Below are 21,901 nucleotides of genomic sequence, written 5' to 3'. Positions count from 1 at the left end.
GCCTCTCAGAGGTCAACTGGTTCCCCATTAGCTTATTATTCTCCTCCTCCTTTAGAGAGGACCAACTTTATTACTAAAGATATTGCACTGCCAATTATTCCCCTGGAATCTCATTACTGCCCAGAAGGGTCATCATTACTGCAAATTACTTCGAAAATCTTTCCACCAGGCTTTTGGTTTCTACCAAAAGATTTATTAAAAACCAGAGAATATTATGAATTCATTTTGGTTGATTCAGACTCTATTATTCTGACTCATCAAAAAGAGAATTCATCTATTAAATTTTCAAAATTCAAAATTAACAAAGTCTTATCTCCATCTGACTGGGGAATGGCTCCTTATACTAAAAAATCCTTTTCTAGGGTTTTTTCTCCACAACACTATAATTACTTTGACTACATGGATGCCTGGAGCTCATTCTTACATTTACTACCATTTGAACACACCTGGTTCATCTGGTTTAACAAGAATATCTCATTATCCTTTCCAAACTGGTTCGTACAATGGTTTGAAGTTTATGGTCTTAATAAAACCATATTACCTGATTATGCTTTAGCAGCCTATGAACGATTTTCACAAACAACTACTTGCCCTAAGCATAAAAGTCTGTTGGCATTTTGTGCTGTTTTCGGAATTACTTGGATTACTGCATGGTCCTTTGCCACCCAGCAAATTTGGCCTGAATGTACGGGACAAGAATTAGTGAAGAAAATTAGAATTAAATGGTGGGTTAAATTCAATCCAGCTCTTTTAAATACCCAGGTATTAGATGATTGGTTTAAAGCTAACCCCAGCAAATGTAGAGAAGTTTCTATACCAGATGAATCTGCATTTCTAGCTACTAAATCAAAATTACTTGCTTCATTATCCTCCACATCAGATCCGAATAAATTTTTAGAAAAATTACATGAGGCAATGTCTACTGTTTCGGCAAGCGACAGTGAATCAGCTACAGAAGAACAATTACAAGACAATGAAGACGACTGTTATGGAATCATTGATTAAAAGTGGATCACAATTATCTCTGCGGATATTACTTTTTCTTTATTAAAAGTTAGTTGTCGTTTTGTATTAATTAAAGGTCATGTCGACCATTATTCTTACTTTTACTGTTAAGGCCTTTTGTCTTTGTCGGCCACCTTATTTGCTTTTACTGTAGGCCATTTGTCTTTGTCGGCCATATTAAATCCGGTGTATTATTTTTGAAGTCCGGACTTCAAACTTTTGCTATAAGTAGGCAAGCCTTTCATATGTTTAGGCATTCGCAGTTTGCACGCATTTTCTTCTGCTAGCATTCTAAGATCCCTGAGCTTTGAAACTCTTGTAAGTTTTAAGTCTTTAAGTATTATCATCTTTGAAACTCTTGTAAGTTTTAAAGCTTTTACCATAAATAAAATCATGTTGTTAAGTTTCAGTATTCACATCATTAATTTTGTACCTAGAAATAATTTCAGTTTTGAAATCGAAACTAATACTCTGATTACTAGCATTCAACATATGCATGTTTCTATTCTTATTTTTCCCGAAGAACAAAGAGTAGTTTCATATTTAAGCTTTCCGCATTAAATATATATATATATATATATATATATATATATATATATATATATATATATATATATATATATATATAAAGAGGAGAGTATCACATCAAAAAAAAAAAAAAGGAAGAGTATGAGCATATTGATATTAACATGGTGACAACTAGGGTATCCATGGAAGAAAGGTAAGTTAGAAATAACCTATTAACATTCTTGAATTTGGAATAAGCACGACTGGAAGCAGCTTGTGCCTAGTCCGAAATTACTTCAATCTTAGGTTCAATCTTAGACCATCCCCAATGGCTTTTTCCTTTCAACACACACTTTTTCAATTCTCAACACTCCACATCATTTTCTCTCTCTTAATTCAACGATCATTCAACTTTTACCCTCTCCAATGGTTTTTCATTCAACACCCTACCCCACCACTTTTTATTTATTTCTTATTCTTATTTAATTTTTGTTTTTATAATTACATAAAATTATAATTATCGATTATAATTAAATTTAAATAATACAATTAACAATTTATATTTTAGTTTTTTTGGAAAAACAAAATTTTGTAAAATAATTTATTTTTATTTTCTTAACTTAAAATGCAATACAACAAACTAAGCACACAACACACAAATAACTGAAAATGCAATACAACAAACTAAGCACGCGGCACACAAATAACTTAAAATGCAAGACAACAAACTAAGCATACAACACACAAGTAATTTATTTAGTACGCTACAAATCATCTTCAATCACGATACATTCCAAACACTAAAACTTCTCTTTTGGTTGGGAAATTTATTTGGGTGTTGATAATTGTTGGGATTTTGGTAGCTAAATGGGTAATTAGAAGAATTTTGGGTGTTGAATCGATTATTATTGGAATCCATTTCACTAAGTAAACACTAAAACTTCTAAAGAAAAGCTAATAATAAGATTGAGAGAGTGAAAAACATGGTTTTTTCTGTGTCCAAATCAAATGATCCAAGTCTCTATTTGTAGAGGAAAAAAATCACGAATTTTGGTAAAAAAAAAATTTAAAAAAAATTATTTGCAATGAAATAATTGAGTCCAAATCATTTAGAAGATAAAAATCTAAGCAGCCAATCGTAGCAAGCCACGTGTCGCAACATTATCCTAAAAGCATTCTCTCTCCGCGTTGCACTGCTACACACGCGCCCTGTCGGCGCGTGCATCTCACACGCTCTCCTTCACCAACAAAAACGCGCCGCGTGGCAAGCCCGGTACAGGATTCAACATATTGAAGGCTTTCATCTCCTCTTTCCTCCACTTCATCTTCAATATTCTCCCTCCAATGCTTTCAATAGGTTGAAAATGGCATTCAATAGGCCATTGGAGATGGTCTAAGGGCACTTCAGTGTACAGTCACCAAGACACCACGCATAGACTGGTGGAATATAATGCACGAGGTCATCGCATCCATCGCCAAAGCAGTTGAAAAAACAACGGGCGAAGTCACTTATAAGTTTACGACGAGGAGAAGAATTATTAGCTTGTGCAAAAACAAGCACAATCATTGCCACGATCATGACCATAGGAATATCATTTTGCATCTCACTCTTTGTCATAGTTCTTCTATATGTAAATATAGTTTTTACTATATGTTTGATTGGACAATCTAAGTGGAATCAACAACCTCCATTTACAATAACAGAAAACCAATTTTATACGTAAATTAACTCATGAGTAACTCATGTTGATAATTCTATGGTCACGTAAATTAACTCATGAGTAACTCATGATAACTCATGTTGATAACTCATATCAAATTTGTTCTTCTATATGTAACTCATGTTGATAATTTTATTAAACATTAAAAAACAAATTTGATACGTTCAATTTGAAACGTTATTATTTGCGAACAATTGTATTGCATTGAAAACCAATTAACTCATGGTCTCATTGTCATTTAACCGCACCTTCAGTGAATTAATTTGTTTAATGGTATGAAAAAGGTTTTGAGAAAGTCAGATTAAAGGTTTAGCACCGTTCGCATATTAGTTATACTAGTGTAGAGCCCGTGCAATGCACGGGGTAAAAAGTCAGTTATAAATATTTCACACATGTCCAAAATATATATATATTTCACAAATAAATATATATTTCAAATAAGTTTTATGATCAATTTATTTTGAAATAAGATTTGTAAAAATGAAATATGGTTTGTCTCTTCCTTGCCAGAGGTCGAAACAACGTTTGGGCTCTTCTTACACACATCGGTTAAAGTTGTCTACCACTTTGAAGTTGGATCAATAACTCAATTTTTTCCGGTTGAGGTTATGGAGAAGTTCAAGCTCATTTTGCGGTGAAGGGGAAGTTTTTGTCAACTTCATGACGCTAGCTAAATTTTAATGCCTTAATGGATATGGTTAGCTTGATGGTTTAAAATTGCCGTCGCAGATGCGATTCTGGAGTGAAACTACGATTGCATGTATTGTGGTTGTGGTTTTTATAGCTAAATGTTAGTTGTTAGCATGTTATGTTCGTCTCCAAGACGTAGCTCAAGTGGATAAACTCAGATATTTGAATGAGTGTGAGAAGGAGAATATTAACTTTGTTATTCTTAAATAAACCTTAATATAAGAAAAACATTATTCTTATATATAATATTCACCACGGTGTCAAATTAAATATGACACCAAATCTTCACCATTAATTCAACTTTAATCCGACGTCTTTCATCAATTCATTAAATGCCCACATGCTTTCAAATGATCCAAAATTTAATTTTAGAAATAATTTATTCTATCTTCTTTTGATTAATTATTTACCAAAAGTTATATGATGGTATTATTACGATTTCTTTACACTATTCACTATTATCTTTTTTTTTTTTTTTTGAAGGGCTTATCATCCTTATATTCTATTAACCTTTTTTTTTTCCTTAGAAGAGCCTAAAGAACATTGATTTATAGAGAGCACCAAGGATAATGAATGGACGATTGCACCCAAAATTATAAAAGAACATATGCTACTAAACGAAAGCAAAACACAAATGCTAAAACACTCGATGCAAGAATATTAGCATCATTTTGTCAACAAAAAAAAATAGCAGCATGAACTCAAGAATCATACATACGATCCACCAATGCAAGAGTAGCCAATATAACGAAAATGGTAAGTAATTAACCAAGAGAAGAAAGAATAAATTATTTCTAAAATTAAAACTTGGCTCATTTGATCAAGCATGTGAGAATTTAATGAATTGATGAGAGACGTTAGATTAAAGTTGGATTAATGGTTAGGATTTGGTGTCAAATTTAATTTGACACCTTGGTGTCATTTGATCCTATCTCTATAATATTTTATACTACTCTCTAATTGCTCTCACCGATCCGTATAATAAGATTTTTTTTTTTAAAAAAAGAATTGGTTTCGTTTATAAAAAAATGTCATAACTTTTAAGGTGTTAAAAAAAAAATTCTACCCTCATTTATATCATAAATAATTAATTCTGATAAGAGATTTATGGGACACATCCTCCCAATCGATTTTGTTTCTCAAACACAAGTGTCAGAAATCCAATTCATTACCACTTAATTATCTCAAATCTCGTACCATTGGAACAATTTATTGTTGATATTTTTGTAAGCTCTTTTAGTTATAGTTTTTGTTATTACTATTAGCTAAAATACGGATACGTGGACACTAACGTATCTGTCTTTCTACTCTTTTTATTGTACTAACTTTTAAAAATTATTAACAAAATTTTTTATGAAATTTTTATTTCGACTAACGAAAAGACGTTTTTATTGCGCTAACGTTTGAAAATTCTGAATGGTGTTTTTTATGAAATTTTAGTTTTGATTAAAACTTAAAAAATATAAATGTTTGTTGCTTTCAAGTTATTAAAAAAATTAAACTAACCATAATTATCTATTTCAACGACATCGACAATAATACAATATAAAAAAAATCTAAATTCTTTTTTTAATGACACCAACAACAGTTTTATTATAGAAAAAGTTGTTTAAGGTTATAATTGGAATGATGAAAAAGTAAGTATAAATATACTCATCTAGTTTATTCAACTTTTTAAATGATAAAGGAAAAGACCAAAAAATAGATATTCATATCGTGTTTGTTACATTTGTTTTAATATTTAAATTTATTCTTATCTATTTGTTACATGTGTTATTTATATTAAAAATTGAGAGTATTTTTGAAAAGAAAAATTCAGCTCAAAAATGATTTTTTTAAAGGAGCTCAAAAATGTTAAAAGGGGTAGTTTTCTTTATATATAGTGTAGATATAAATATATATGTCATCCTGCATGTAGAACACTTGTCAAAAAGTCGTTTACTTTAAGAAAACCCTAAACTACAGAGCTAAAGAAAAACATTACTCCCTCCATCCCGGTATAATTGACCTACTTTGGTTTTTCACACAGATTAAGAAAAGTGTATAAATGAAGGGGAAAGTGGAATATATTGTATTGGGAATGATAAAAGTAGTATTATTTAGTGTTACATTGTATTGGGAATGATGAAAGTTGTATTGAAAATTGAAATGAGTCAGTTATTTTGAGACACTTTTTTTTAGAAAATGGGTCAGTTATTCCGGGACGGAGGGAGTATCAATTAATTCATTACATGCCAAAGGTGGGTGATGAAAACAAGAATAAGATACCGACACAAAATTCTTAAAATAAAAGAAGATATCGACACAAAATCCTACTCCCTCCGGCCTCAAATACAATAAACAAAAAAAATAAAATTGGTGGTCTCAAATATAAGAAAAAGTATTGTAAAATGAACTTATTAAATGCCACAGTTCCAAGTTTACCCTCATTAAACTCATCTCATTAATTATTTTTACTACTCCAAGACAAGGATAAAATTAGAAAAATATCACTTTTTATAATGACTTAAATGTAGTCAATCCACTTTCTTAATATCATTTTTTTTTTGTTTCTTATATTTGAGATCGGAGGGAGTAGTTAATAAAAGGGCATTGCTGTTCATCCCAAAACAAAATGTCTCGACGTTATCCTGAATGAATTTAAGTCATTGTATTCATCATTTACCTAAAGAGGAATGCTAGCAACACTCACTTTTCAACACTCTCTAGCACTTAATCTTTGCCTAAATACATGGGAAGTTGAAAGTAAGAGTGGTTCCCACTAACCATACATGTTGGGCGTCGTGATTCTCTCAGGACATATATCATTATCCTTAATAAAATCCATTATTAACTCAATGCATCAAATTCAACCATCCATTATTTATTTATTTATTTTTAGGCAAGTAGCTATTTGCTAGGAATTCACGTTTTTAAGTTGAATAATTTGGGGTGTTCAGGATTTGAACCTCGACCACTGTATATATTATGCAATGTCTCTATCAACTAAATTTAGGAGACACAATCCATTATTTATTACTACTATCATTTATTGTCCATCTTTTGTTTTTGAGGTTGTAACTAGATATTGAAGGGTGTGAGTAGAAAAATCTCATTTACTAGAAATGGTTTATCGGATCACATTTCTAAACTTATGTTGAATTTCTACAGACTAAATGATCTACGGTCCTTTATTTAGGGATTTACTTTTCCCACCCTATGGGTTTCCTCGCGCGCCCTATTTTTTCCAAAAATGCCTTTGAGTTTCCAGATTTTATAATCTGGAATGGTGTTTTCTTTTGTTAATGGGTGAATAAATGAGTAACGGACTTTTCCGGATTTTGTAATCTGGAAACTTCAAAAAAATAGGGCGCGTTACATGATGTTTCCGGATTACATAATCCGGAAACCCCCGAAACACCCTTTTTCAAAGTAAAACAGTTCGGATTATATAATCCGAACTGTATCAGCACAAATTATAAACATGTTTGTAACATGGATAGTCATTTTAGGGACAATATTAATCTTCCTAACTCTCATCCTTCTGTTTTTGGGTCATTCTTACCTGTTCTTAGTCAAAAATCGAGTTTTCGGGCTACTTAATCGGATTGCTCCGAAACTTCCCCAGAAAATCAGAAAAAATTCAAGGACCATGACTCCCATAGCATAGAAGGGACTTCTTAAGGGACTCCGCCCCTCAAAATCCAAAATTCCATCGTTTAGACCCACTTTTCATTTTTTTTTTTAATTTTTCATATTCTCAGAAAAATCGAAAAAATTTGCATTAGTTTTATTTGATTTTTAGAATTTTTTGGTGCTATTTTTATATTTTTATGATTTTATTCGACAGGTTTTTACCATTTTTTACTTAGTTTTTTTTGTTGTTTTTAAAAACAAAACTCAAAACTGCTGATATGTGAGAGAATCTGATGGCTGATTATACATGAGAATTGTCCGGATTATAAAATCCAAAATGGCAAACATGAATTCGGATTTTAAAATCCGAAATGCACAAGGGCAATTTTGAAAATTACATATGGCGCGGGAGAAGGTCATAGGGTAGGAAAAGTAATTCCCCTTTATTTATTCAATACTAGCCTAATTTTGCTTGATACATCTTGAACCTAACTCCACCTCAAAACCATGGTTTAAATTGGAGAGTTGTCCAATCCTATATAAATCCTCACATTAAAATATGTAGCATTGCTCAATAGTGTAAGTTACATACCAAAAGAGTTTTATGTAAGAATTTTTTTTTTCCTAACAAATGAACCATATGCTGTTTGATGAAATGCCCTAATGGAGTAAGAATTCTTAATACCTAGGAAGATGGTTTTATATTTGTTTTTACAAACTGTTAATAAGATTGCATTTTTGCTGAAAAAGTGTGTGATGCAGGGTATGTTAGGAGAAAACTGGAACAATGCAAACTCTGATGCTTTTATAGAATTGATGAAATTCTAGCATGGTTTCTTTTTTATAGCACTGGATCACTTTGGAATCATTCATTACTACTGTTGCTAATCAAGGTGGAACTCTACGGAGATGTGATTTCAGGTCAAACTTTAACAGAATTATTGGATCAATCATCAATGGCAGCTAAGGAAGATTTTCCATTTATAAAGTTTACAAACACCTGTGAATAAGAAAGAAGCAATAATGACATTGGTGAGTTGCTGCTCCTGTGCAATTTGTACACCCCACCTCAATCTCAATGCTTTGGTAAGGATCCGATCCGATCCACTGCTATATCGTCTTTCTTGCAAGCTGCGATTAAAACATCACCATTCTGATTATGGATGATGAAATGATGCAAGCGGAGCAGTGGTCCATTTTATAAAGACCTCTACAAAGATACAGATATCTTAGAATTTGGACTTGTGGTCTAACTCAATTCTATAGAACATTTTGTAAGGTGAGAACTGTCCAAACTTTATAAACACAATGAATTTTCTATAGACTGCAATGGAAGCAGCTCAAAATCAAATAGTTGCAGACTGCAATTCAGGCAAGATATACAACAAAATATATAAAGAATATGTTAATTTGTGGTTTTTTCATATATTGGAGTGTGAATGAATTGACCTCAGCTTTCAGAATTACTACATTTTTTCAATGCAAAGTATGTTGGCCAAAAACTCTTAACACAACACTATTCTGAACTGTGTTACAGAAATCATGCCTCTTTTTTGTGATGTAGTAAATTGATTACAGCTTCTATGGAGTACCACTCATGGTTCCTTGTTTATTGATTTATTCAGAGAATTGTTCTAAAGCACGTATCATACCATTCCCAGGATATAGCTGCTTATAGTTATGGAACCTTTGTTACCTCAATTTTGAAACCTTCGTCATCAACATATACTTTAATTCACCCAGAGTTATATAGTATAATACAGCGTGTCACGTAATTGAACACTAAAATATCTGTAGTGATGAATTAATACATATTGCTATAAGCCAAACCAAAGTAGACAACAACAAAATTTAATCCATCTATTGATCTTTTTCTTAACTTGATAATTGCTTAGGTAAAACTAACTTCTTTTCGCTTTACTGCAGTGCACAGTAATTGGATATTGATTCATCTTATTGAACTCCAGATAACAGAAAAAAATAGCTGGAGAGAAAAACTTCCATGTTGTTTCATCATATTCAAAGCCTTGATCAGCTACTCCTTCATTTCAATTATCTAATCTGATTTCTCACCAAGTTCTTTAGATTTCTTCAATGATTTCAGCTCATCAATGAACTGAATCAAGTTGTTGTAAGAATGTCCACCCTCCTCTATAGTCCTCTTTGCAGCATCACCTAGCTTTTTAGCTTTCCTCCTCATTTCTTTGCTCTCTTGTCCACTTCCCATCAAAATCTCAACAGCCTTTGCAATCTCTTCCCTTCTAACCATCGCCTCTACACAAATACTATCCCATGACTTGTTTTCTTTTGCACCAACTCGGACCCCTATCTTCAAAACATCAACAAGCAACTTCTCATTGTAAAATTGCTCCGCAAACATCGGCCACGCGATCATTGGCAAACCAGCATTCAAGCTTTCGAGAATCGAGTTCCAACCACAGTGAGTCACAATTCCACCTGTTGCAGGGTGATCCAATATCTGAAGCTGTGGTGCCCAGTTCCATATGATAAACCCCTTGTTGCTTTCTTTCATGTGTCCCCTATCACCCTTCTTTTCATCATCCTTTTTAGCCCAAGCTGAAACTGGTCCTACACTCCAAGATTTGATCCCCCTTGTAGTTTCACTAAGTTTCTCATAATCACTTTCTAGTTCATGAAAACTATTGTATAGTGTGCCATAACTTTTGTCTTCTGGTTCATAAATTGGTTCAAAATAGGCTGTGGCAGGATTCTTTTCCCTTAACCAATCAGGAAGCTCCAGAGGAGTCATCTCAATTGTATGAGGAAAACAAGGAATTGTAAATTTCTGTGTATCAGAAGCTAAATTATCATGAGGTCTATACTTCATGATAAAATGAAGGGTTGTGTTAACTTGTGCCCTTAGGGCACATGTTAAGAAACCTAAAAGGAGAAATGTTTTCTAAAATTTTGTGCATTCATTTCATTGAAAAGTTAAATATTAAATGTAGTACACACATTTCAATAAATAATTTCTATCTTTGATTCATTAACATGTGCCTTAAGGGCACAAGTTAACATTTCCCTAAAATGAAAGGCACAGCTAGAAAAGTAGCTTGAGCTGTAATAGTGAATCCTTGGAATACCTAGTTTTGCAGCTGCTTCCATAGTCCAAGGATACATCATATCAGTGACTATACAATCAGGTTGAAGTTCTTGAAACAGAACCTCAATCGGATCTCGAAGCATCGATATTCCACGGTTGATTTTACTGAGAATTTCTGAGGATGTTCCATCTTTGAGATTTTCAACACCATCTGGAAGACCAACTTGAGCTGAAGGGAACTGAATAAGATGAATTTTGATGGAGTATCCTAAATTGTTGTCACTGTCTATGTTTTTTTGGAAGGTTGAAGCATTGGCATGTGTAGTAATGATGGTTACATTAACACCATGTTTGGCTAATAATCTTGCTGTGTCTATCATAGGAATCATATGGCCGGGAGATGGAAATGGAAGAAAAGTTACATGAAGTTGGTTATGGGAATGTTGAGATTTCATTATTGCTTTTGAAATCTTTGAGATGGTAGAGTGTTTCTGTGGCTGAGATTAATTGTTTTTCAAAGTAGTTTCTGTGGCTGAGATTTCATTATTACTTGAAGAGTTGATATTTAAAGGGAAGGTAGTTTCTGTGGCTGAGATTAATTGTTTTTCAAAGTGGGAACATTGCCACCTCTTCATCCCATAGTAGTACTCCCTCCGTCCTGGAATAACTGACCCATTTTCTAAAAAAAAGTGTCCCAAAATAACCGACCCATTTCAATTTTCAATACAACTTTCATCATTCTCAATACAATATAACACTAAATAATACTACTTTTATCATTCTCAATACAATATATTCCACTTTCCCCTTTATTTATACACTTTTCTTAATCTGTGTGAAAAACCAAAGTAGGTCAATTAAATTGGGACGGAGGGAGTAGTATTCAAAAGCAAAAGAAAAATGGTTATTACTTTGTTTGTACCAATACACATGCTTCCATTCCTCATTTGTTTAAGTAATTAAGAATTGTGTTTGTCTGTACACCTCCTCCATGTCAAGAAAAAAGAGGCAGCTGTTCGGTCGGAAAATACTTGGTGATAACCTATTATAAAATAGTAATGAGGAATCCAAGAGTAAATATGTTCCAGAGATTGTCACATTAGAACATTGATAATGCGACCTCTCAAAAAACATTATTGTGACATTATTATATTACATGACATTACAAAATGTGATATGTCAAGACACTGTGATATGTTTTCACGGAGCCAAGAATTTAGCTTAGAGGAAACTTAGCAGGAGTATAATTTAATGAGGAAAAAAATAAATTCTCACATGCATTATATATATATATATATATGGGATTTGCTAGGACACACCCACTAGTTTTTATGTGGGAGCATTTTAGCAAGCTACACCTTAAGGTATATTTAACTACTTTTTAGTTATAACTTGCTAAAACACACATTCTAAAAAATAAGTGGGTGTATCCTAGCAAATGCCTATAGGAGTTGCTAACATACACCCACTTATTTTTTAGAATGTGTGTTTTAGCAACATTCATCTTAAGGTGTGTTTAACAACTTTTTAGTTATATCTTTACTAAAACACACCTTAATAAAAACTAGTGGGTGTATCCTAACACACCCATATATATATATATATATATATATATATATATATATATATATATATATATTAATTTTTTATGAGCGAGAACTTCTTTTCTCTTGGCTTCCCGGAGATAGTGATCCCACCAACCCCTTAATTGCCCAACAAAGTCTGTAGTTATTAACGAGGCTATAGAACTATCAGAGCTTCCTTGTTGTTTACAAACAGTGGAATACATAATCACTCTATGTATAATATCAATGATGATTTGCTTTTCATTTAAGCCGTCAATATTCCATTCATATATGGATTTTCCAAAATAAGAATTTTGACAAAATTCATTTTCTTCAAAAAGAAGATCCTGAGGTGAAGGCCTCTTATAGTAATATTTTTCTAAAGATTTAGAAGTATAAATGGGATTGATTTCAGATTCATTTATATCGTGATTTTCAAACATGGCCGTCAATTGGTCTATATTACCAATTTCATTATCACTATCACTATTACTAGTATTATCTTCAGAACTATCAGAAATTTCTGAAGTATCTTTTTGAGATAAAACATTTAAACGCAATTGTTTTAATTTTTCATCTAGTATATTGATAAATTCATCTTTTTCAGTTTCCATTTTAAATCCTTTTATGCAGATGGGTGGTTGAATTATAGGTGCATCACTAATAGATGCAGAAGAGCTTTGAAAATCAGATTCATTTAATTTTTTCACAACCATCTTTTGTTGAGTTATCTGTTTTTCAAAGAGTTCTTTTAAATTCTTTAATTCTTTTTCTAAAGAAATAAATTGATATCCTAAACAAGTGAGAAAAGCATTGGTATAATTTTGAGCATTGGTATAAGTTCTTGAAGAGTAATTTGATTGTTTCCGACCTTTTGGCATATATAAGTCGTGGCTTCAACATTCTTTCCTAAACTTATACACTATTCAGGAGGAAAAGGAGAATTTATAGTTTCTCCCCCAGAACTAATCCAAGGTTTAGATTTTAGGACGAAAATCTCATTTTTTATTTTTTCTAAAATATGATTTAAAAACCATTTAACAAAAGGGATATAATCATGTTTTATTTTTAATTCGTTATAATAATCATCTCTAAACTGGACTAATTCCCAATGTTTATATTTATTAAAATACCATTTTTTGAATTCAGAATATCTTTCCATATAAAACTCATCATTGATGAGCTGCCTTAAAGCGCTTTTAGGAGAAAAATCCATAAAAGAAAAATTAGTTTGAGAGATGAAAGCTCATCTCTGACTGCGTAGGTGATTTACTACCTTGGGTATTTTGAGTATAAATTCCTTAAGGAATCTTATTCTCACTTATAATTATATTTTCAACAGATTCAATTTCTTCTCTAATTTGAGAAGTAGACGTTCTAGAAGGATTACTAGGATCTGAATAAAACTCATTATTAGAGTATCTGGACGATAAGCTTCTTGGTATCTTAAAGCTTCTTTGAGAAGTAAATTTGACTTCTATATCTCCTTCTCTCGTTTGAATTATCTGATCAATCTCCTTATTAAGGATAGGTTCAGGATCTATTTCCTGTTGTAGATTCCATGTTTCGGGAAAGTTTATTTCATTCCACTTGGTAACTCTATTAGTTGCAACATTAGATGTCAAAAGATTGGTTTGAACTAATGTTGTTGTTCCGTGAAAACTTATTTGTTTAGCTTTAGGATTTAAAGTATTAAGAACCTTATAATAGACTCTATAACAAATAGCCATAACTTCACTTCCGGGTTTAAAATTATAGCCGTGAGTATTAACACTTAATTGCATAGCATCATGTAGATGTCTATCTGTTAAGGATAAATTTAAATTAGGAAAAACATTAAAATAAACTGGTCCATGACAAAGACTAGTTTCAATTATAGCAGCTAGAGAGGATTTAAAATCTTTATCTCTTCCATCTCTAACATAGGCCATAAGGCTGGAATTTGAACCAAGTAAGGTTAAAGGTTTAAAGCCAATTTGAATTAATCCAATATGGATAAAATTATATTTTTTTAAAGGGTTTGAGATCCTTTTCTCTTAACAAATGAAAAATTTGGCTTTTATCAGACATTTGAACAGTTTGTTCAATTGTTTTGACAGCAAAACGTGATATTAAATCAAACATACCAAAGCTATAAATTTGCTTAGGAGGAACAAATGGTATAGTCCATTTGTTTAATTTATCCAAATTTTTTGGATATTCAATTTTTTGGATATTCAATTAATTCTTCATTTTTAATCAAATTATTTTGATTATCATGGTCATCCATTTCATTTATCATCATGATAGATTGAATAAGTTATGATTTGTTAAACTTCATGTATAAAGCTCAAAGGAATCTACAAATCTTTGTAACATAATAGCATAAAGCCCTGTTCTCAAATGTTCTCAAATAACTTCTTTGTAAACACAGCGTGTTTGACTATCAACTCGAAGGGATAGAAGGATTAAACCTAAACCAAAGAAGTTTAGAATGATTTTAACAAAAATTCTCGAGCTCTTTAAATTCATCTTAATAACTCCCTCCTGGGAAAAATGATGATTTTAGAGCGAGAAGCATTAAAATCATTCTTTATTTCTTTAAAGGTAAAGGCTCTGATACCATTTGGTTGCATATTGGCAGATTAGATCGAGCTTCATATATGATGTTTAACGAACCATAACTTATATAAATTTAGCCGGACATGATATTATCAAATACAAGAAGATTGGATAAGAAATTATAAATATAGTTAAACCAGCTTCATAATATGCTTTACCATGCTCGCCCATTTTTCTTGAGTGGAGCCATAATCTTTCATTAACTTAAATTTGAGCCTGAATTGATTGTGAATTGTGAGCATCACATTCAATTAATTGTTTGCTAATGTGGATAACAGAAGCCATAACTAACTCATATAGTCTTGATTTTTTGGATTAATGGAATCTATGTAAGATTTACCATTTATACATATACTTTACTTGGGTGATATAAATTAATATGACCAATGAAATGATAATAAATATTATAAAGCAAACCATAGTAGACAACATAATTTAATTCATCATCACATCTTTTCTTATCTTAATATGAAAAAGGCTAGTAAAAACTGAAAACTAACTTCCTTTATCCTCGTTGCAATGCACAAGAATTGGATGTTGTTTATTGGACGACAGATAAAAGCAAACAAAAGCTGAAGAAAAAAAGAGGGATGTTGTTTCATCTTATTGCATCTCCTAAAGCATCAAACATTACTCCTTCATTTGACTTATCTAATCTGATTTCTCACCAAGTGCCTTAGATTTCTTCAATGATTTCAGCTCATCAATCAACTGAATCAAGTTGTTGTAAGAATCACCACCTTCCTCTATAGTCCTCTTGGCAGCATCACCAAGTTTCTTTGCTCTCATCCTCATTTCTATGCTCTCTTGGTCACTTCCCATCAAAATCTTCACAGCCTTAACTATCTCTTCCCTTCTCACCACTTTCTCTGCATTAATGTTAGCCCATAAATTATGTTCTTTTGCTCCTACAGGGATCCCTATCTTCAAAACATCAACAAGCAACTTCTCATTGTAAAATTGGTCAGCAAACACCGGCCACGTAATCATTGGCAAACCAGCATTTATGCTTTCAATAGTTGAGTTCCAACCACAATGAGTCACAATCCCTCCGGTTGCAGGGTGTTCCAATATCAACAGCTGTGGTGCCCAATTCCATATGATATAGCCCTTTTTGCTTTCTTTCATCCTTTTCTCAAATTCTTGCAGGAAACCATCTCCATCTTCATCTTTATCATTTTTTTTCACAACCCAGATAAAATTTTGACCTGATTTTTCAAGCCCATGCGCAATTTCTACAAGTTGAGCATGAGGAAACCTAGTATGGCTGCCAAAACATACATACAATACAGACTCATTTTGCTTTGAGTTAAGCCAATCTAGCCATTCTTCCTCTTTCGCAAGTTCCTCTATGTGTCCCCCATTGGCCTTTTTCTCATTAACCTTGTTGATCCAAGCTGAAACTGGTCCTACACTCCAAGATTTGATCCCCATTGTAGTCTTACTAAGTTTTTCATAATCACTTTCCAGTTCATGAAAACTGTTGTATAGTGTTCCATAACTTCTTTTCTCTGATTCATGCATTGGTCCAAAATAGGCAGCGGCAGGATTCTTTGCATGTAACCAATCAGGAACTTCCAGAGGAGTCATCTCAATTGTATGAGGCAAACCAGGAATTGTAAATTTCTGTGTATCAGAAACTAAATTATCATGAGGTCTATACTTCATCATTAAATGGATGGCACAGTTGGAGAATTGGCTTGTGATGTAATAATGAATTCTTGGAATACCTAGTTTTGCAGCTGCTTCCACTGTCCACGGATACATCATATCAGAGACTATGCAATCTGGTTGAACTTCTTTTAACAGAACTTCAATAGATTCCTGAAGCATCCTTACTCCTTGAATGATTTTACCAAGAATTTCAAGTGAAGTGGCATCGTTCGTGTTTTCAATACCGTCAGGGAGACCAACTTGAGCTGAAGGGAACTGAATAAGTTGAGTTTTGATGGAGTATCCTGAACTGATGTCAGTGTCTACTGATTTTTGGAACCTTGAAGCATTGGCATGTGTAGTGATGATGGTAACATTAACACCATGCTTTGCAAATAGTCTTGCTGTGTCAATCATAGGGTTCATATGGCCAGCTGAGGGAAATGGAAGAAAAACAACATGAAGTTGGTTATGGGATTGTTGAGACTCCATTGTTGCTTGGTTCTATTAAGGGTATGTTATATTCTTGGGAGAGTTGATATTTAAGGGTAGGTAACAATGAAGTACATATATAATAGCCATTTGTCAAAAACATTTAAGGTAGCTACCATAAAGTAATTTTTCCTTCGTATGTCCCACATGAATATACGCTTTACCCAATTTGTCTCGTGAGAGCCGAGACACACTTGTATCACGAAGCGCTTGGTAGTCTCGTGAGAGGCGAGACACACTTGTATCACGAAGCGCTTGGTACCAAAATGTGCATATTATGTTTCTTTTCCACAATTTCTCTCAAAAAAAAAAAAATGTTTCTTTTCCACAAACCCTTTTTTTTAACCGGTCAAAATAGAATTTTTTTTTTTTGTGGTGTCATGTACCTGGGACCTACCTTACATATATTATGTATTATCTTACCAACTGATTCAAGCTCACGAGAACACAGAGAAAGTAGAATATATATTACCAACTAAGGGTCTGTTTGTTATGGATTAAAATAAAAGTAATTTTCACATAAAATTATTTAGAGATTAATTTTTAGAGATTGTATGAAAAATCAGAATATATTTTGCTTTTAATAATAATAATAATTTGGCTTGTTTGGATACATTTATATAAAAAGAATTTTATGTTACAAAATTAGTTGAATCTTTTGACTTGTATTTTCTATCCCTTATAAAAAAAATCTATTTTTTGAAAAGTTGCTCTTAACAGTTTCTCATTTAAAGTTGTTTTTAGATTCTGATTTTTTTTAAAAGTTAAAACAAATGGATGCAATACTCTTAAAAGTGATTATCTTTAAAAAAAATCTTAAAAAAATATAACAAACGGGCACTAAAAAGCATTCTACCCAACCTAAGATGCACCAAAATAGAACACCAATTATGATAACATAAAGTAAGATTTACATGTTTTGTCTTAGCCACCAAAATGATAGTAGCTTTATTTTGTTCAAAAACTGATGAATTGTTTCTTCCTTATGGTTGCAGGGGCGAACCCACCCAACGTATGGTTGAGTGTGGCTATAGCCACACCAGATTATTACCCATTTATATATATAAAATAAACCTAAACAAATCATTATATATAATATATGTTGTTAGTATATCCTTATGTATGTTGTTCACACAGTCTAGCGGTAGATTCTCTCTTAATATGAATAGTGTGTTCGTAGTTCAGCTCCTCCACACCCATCCCTTGAATGTTATTTTTAAAATATCTATCTATCTATCTATCTACTTACAATATATAAAAATAAGACACTACCAAAATTACTTAACTACCCATACCTAATTTTCTTTCAAACTTTTTCCTTTACAACTTTAGGGTTATTTTTGTCAAATCCACTATCAAAACTCACTTTACTAAAACCCACTTTCTCACATTTATTTATTTAATAATAAACTTTTCTCTCTCATCCCACTTTCTCACATTTCTTTATTTAATAATAAACTTTTCTCTCTCATCTTTCTTTATTTATAATAATAATATTTTATCTCTCATCTTTATTTATTTAATAACAAACTTTTCTCTCACTTTTATTTTTTAATAATAAACTTTTCTCTCTCACTCTCACTCTCCTCTCTTATCTTTTTCTTACCAACTTTCTTCATTTTTTAATTTTCTCTCTTTATTTACAACTTCATTTTCTCTACTAATTTTCAATTAGGTTTTACTAACAAGTTTTTTTTAGAGGAAACTAACAAGTGTTGTTGATATAGCAGAATATGATTTTGTATTTTACGATAAAACTATTATTTAATGCGTTAATTATGTTTTTTCACAGGACGCATATTAATATTTTTGACACTCAAACATATTAGTAAATAAAATCTATGATTATTTTTATTTATTAGCTTTTTTCATATCATCAATACTAAAACAAGAAAAATATTATAATAAACTATGATTAATTATACTTCAATTTTTTCTGTTTTTTTTTAAAATTTATCACTAAAAAACCAGTTGGAGTGTACCATTGTAACACGAGACCCATTTTAGTAACACAACGAGTGATCAGTTTTAATTAGTATTTTTTAATATCTCTAATTAAACACCGCGATTGTCTAAGTGCCTGTTTGGTACAGAGTTTTTCTACCCACGTTTTGTGTAAAAGCACAGCAGAACCCACTTTAACCCAAAAGCTCCAATTGCTGGCGTTTAAAAATCATGGTAAATTTGCTTTGGAAATCCCCCAAACTTGCTTTTTTGCTTGCAAACTCCATCCCAAACAAGCACTAAGTTTTATTAATATATTAATAAAATATATGTGGGTGTATGGACCATATATTAATAAAAATATATATGAGTATATGTTTGTTTTACGGGAATATATTAGTATATTCTTATTTATGAAATCTAATGAGAACTATATATATATATATTGATAAAATATATATGAGTGTATGGACTATATATTAACAAAAATATATCTCACTGTATTTTTTTTTACGGGAATATGTTAGCATATGCTTATTTATGAAATATATTTTACGATAACATATTATATAATACATTAATTATGATTTTTCACGGGATGCTTATAAGTATTTTTCACACTAAAACATATTAGTAAATAAAACCTATGATTATTTTTATTTATTAGCTTTTTTAATATCGTCAATACTAAAATTTAATATATATTTGTTAATATTAAAATTTAATTATTTTACAATTTTTCATTACTACCGATCAATATATACATTATTATGCTTTAAATACTTTACATATTTTCACCATGGACCAAAAAAAATTACTATGCCCCCGTGCTGTAGCACGGGTATCTCGACTAGTTAATATAAAATAGTTAATCATAAAATGTGGGTTGATGTTAATCATAAAATGTGGGTTGATAGGAATCGAACCTTTAACCATTCGAACAAATTATACTCGCCTAAACCAATTTGTTGTACGGCTTAACATATCAAAATTTCATCTTATTAAATATTAATATAATTTGCTTCATAGTTTAACTAGCCACATTAATATAAAATATCTGGGTCCGCTCCTGTATGGTTGGGTTGAAGATTATGTTATTCCTTGCTTTTCAAATTACCCATAGACAATGAGAACCAAATGACATGCAAAATAGAACACCCCAATTTAGAACCACTTGTTGAATGACTAAATTGAACAAAATGATCTGAAATACTCAAAGGGTGGTCTGAATCAAACTAAAACCAATGTCGAATAAAGTACCAAATAGCATTGAAAAAGTTACACTCAAAAAAAAAAGTTTAAAAAATGGTTTATTGTCTCAAAAGCGTTACAACCACTCACACAAGGTATTGATTCATGATTAATAATTTTCCTTCAAATCAAATTATCCTTGGTAGGAATTTGATTTTAAAGAAGACTCCATACAAGTAACGAGACCTTCAGAAGAATCTCCTTATGCCAATTCAACTCTGAAATAGGTGAAAAGAGCTCTCAGTTGAGTGGAAGAAGGCAAGTTATAAGCTCGGCTGACTATATATCCAACAACAAAGTCTAACTGTCATTGCCACTGATCCACATTGTCGATCTACAAAATAATGTTACGAAGTAAAGCCTTACATTCACCTAAAAACTCTTTCTCCCACACAACCGTGGAAATTTTGTACTTATGTAATTGTAATATTAAAAAGACAACCATTAAGTCCCCGTGAGCATAGCTTAGTTGGTAGGGACATGCATTGTTATATGCAGGTGTCAGGGTTCGAATCCCGGACACCCCACTAATTCACCTTGAAAAAGGTGAATTCTAGCCACTAAACTACTTGACCCCAAAAAAAAAACCATTATATTAAGGTAGAAAAATCTTTTAACACCTCAAAAGTTGTGACAATTTCTTATATCAGAACCAATTATATTATTTAAAAACTAGTTATAAACCCGTGCTTTGCACGGGTTGAATAACGTATCTTGTAAAAAAAAAATCCAAAGAAAAAATGAGCAAGTTAATAAATACTGCACAAACTTGGATATTCTAAATAAATCACTTTTGCTATATTTTTAAAAAACTTTGTTATAAAGGAGAAATGAGAAAATTAAGGGAAATAGCTGCATCTTTCTAAGAAATTGTTGCCGTTCATAAATGTGAAAATCAAGCAAGCATATTGCACAAATCTCATTTTGTTCAAGAGATTAGGAAAACAACATTATAATTAACATGATACTAATTAGAACCAATGAAGAAACCAACAATGTGCATATTAACGTTACATAATAGTTATGTTTATAAAAGAGACTGCAAGTGTCATAGACTAACCAAAAAGGGATTTTTGCCAATATTTACATCAGACAAAATGAAAAGAACAAACGACATCCCAAAGTCAAGATAGTTTACGATTACAGTCCAAAGCGATACGCCAAAATAGTAGAAGTTCAAATAGTTCAGCAGCAAAGATCTACTTTGGAACAACTCGAACATGCAAGTTCTTCGGTGACTTTTCGAGATCAAAGACGAGCTTACCACCTTCTTCCATCACACGTTCTCTGCAGAAATTGAACCACTGCCCACCCAAGTATTTTCCATAGCTTGCTCTTTCAGCGGTAATGAGGCGACACTTATACTTTCTATGTGTCTGATCATCAATAAGAGTGATTGTTTTGCGCTTTTCTTTCAGAATTGTTCTTGACACATCGTTTGAGAAATGCTAAACAGGGAAATAACTGGAATATTAGTCTAATGCATATTAACATGGATAAAATGTATGCGAATATAGTTACATATAATTTATAAAATGAAGGTAGCATAACTGATATTAAGCTAAAGAAAATGTACCTTGACTTCTAATTTATCTTCCTATTATCTTCCTATAAAGTCTAGATAAATGCATGCATGTGGTATATATGTACCCCGTTGTCCAATTAACATTGTTGAAACAAACGAAAATTAAGCATCGCTCCTGCATGTGTTTTATAGCTAGCACCATTTGACATTGATGTCTTCGAACATTTGGTGCAACTCTCGTAATACAATCCAAATTGGTTAGGATTGA

General features: G+C 31.8%; 1 protein-coding gene and 1 pseudogene across 2 annotated transcripts; both read right to left on the bottom strand.

Moving 5' to 3' along the window:
• Positions 1-9,226: 9,226 nt before the first annotated feature.
• Positions 9,227-11,130, bottom strand: LOC146908209 (soyasapogenol B glucuronide galactosyltransferase-like). Its single transcript, XM_085727525.1, has 2 exons — positions 10,595-11,130; positions 9,227-10,400 (listed from the first exon to the last, which is right to left on the bottom strand). The coding sequence occupies exons 1-2, from the start codon at positions 11,055-11,057 to the stop codon at positions 9,595-9,597; spliced, it is 1,269 nt and encodes a 422-aa protein (XP_085583651.1). The 5' UTR covers positions 11,058-11,130; the 3' UTR covers positions 9,227-9,594.
• Positions 11,131-15,148: 4,018 nt separating this feature from the next.
• On the bottom strand, positions 15,149-16,986 carry LOC146908208 (soyasapogenol B glucuronide galactosyltransferase pseudogene; annotated as a pseudogene). The gene has a single exon (XR_015019696.1). The product of XR_015019696.1 is annotated as a soyasapogenol B glucuronide galactosyltransferase pseudogene (transcript).
• Positions 16,987-21,901: the final 4,915 nt, after the last annotated feature.

This window comes from Medicago sativa, chromosome 7, assembly GCF_051527215.1.
Source record: "Medicago sativa cultivar Bolivia chromosome 7, Bolivia_mono, whole genome shotgun sequence".
NCBI lineage: Eukaryota > Viridiplantae > Streptophyta > Magnoliopsida > Fabales > Fabaceae > Medicago > Medicago sativa.
The sequence above is the reverse complement of the archived record's forward strand: the minus strand, read 5'-3'. Positions and strand labels throughout refer to the sequence as shown.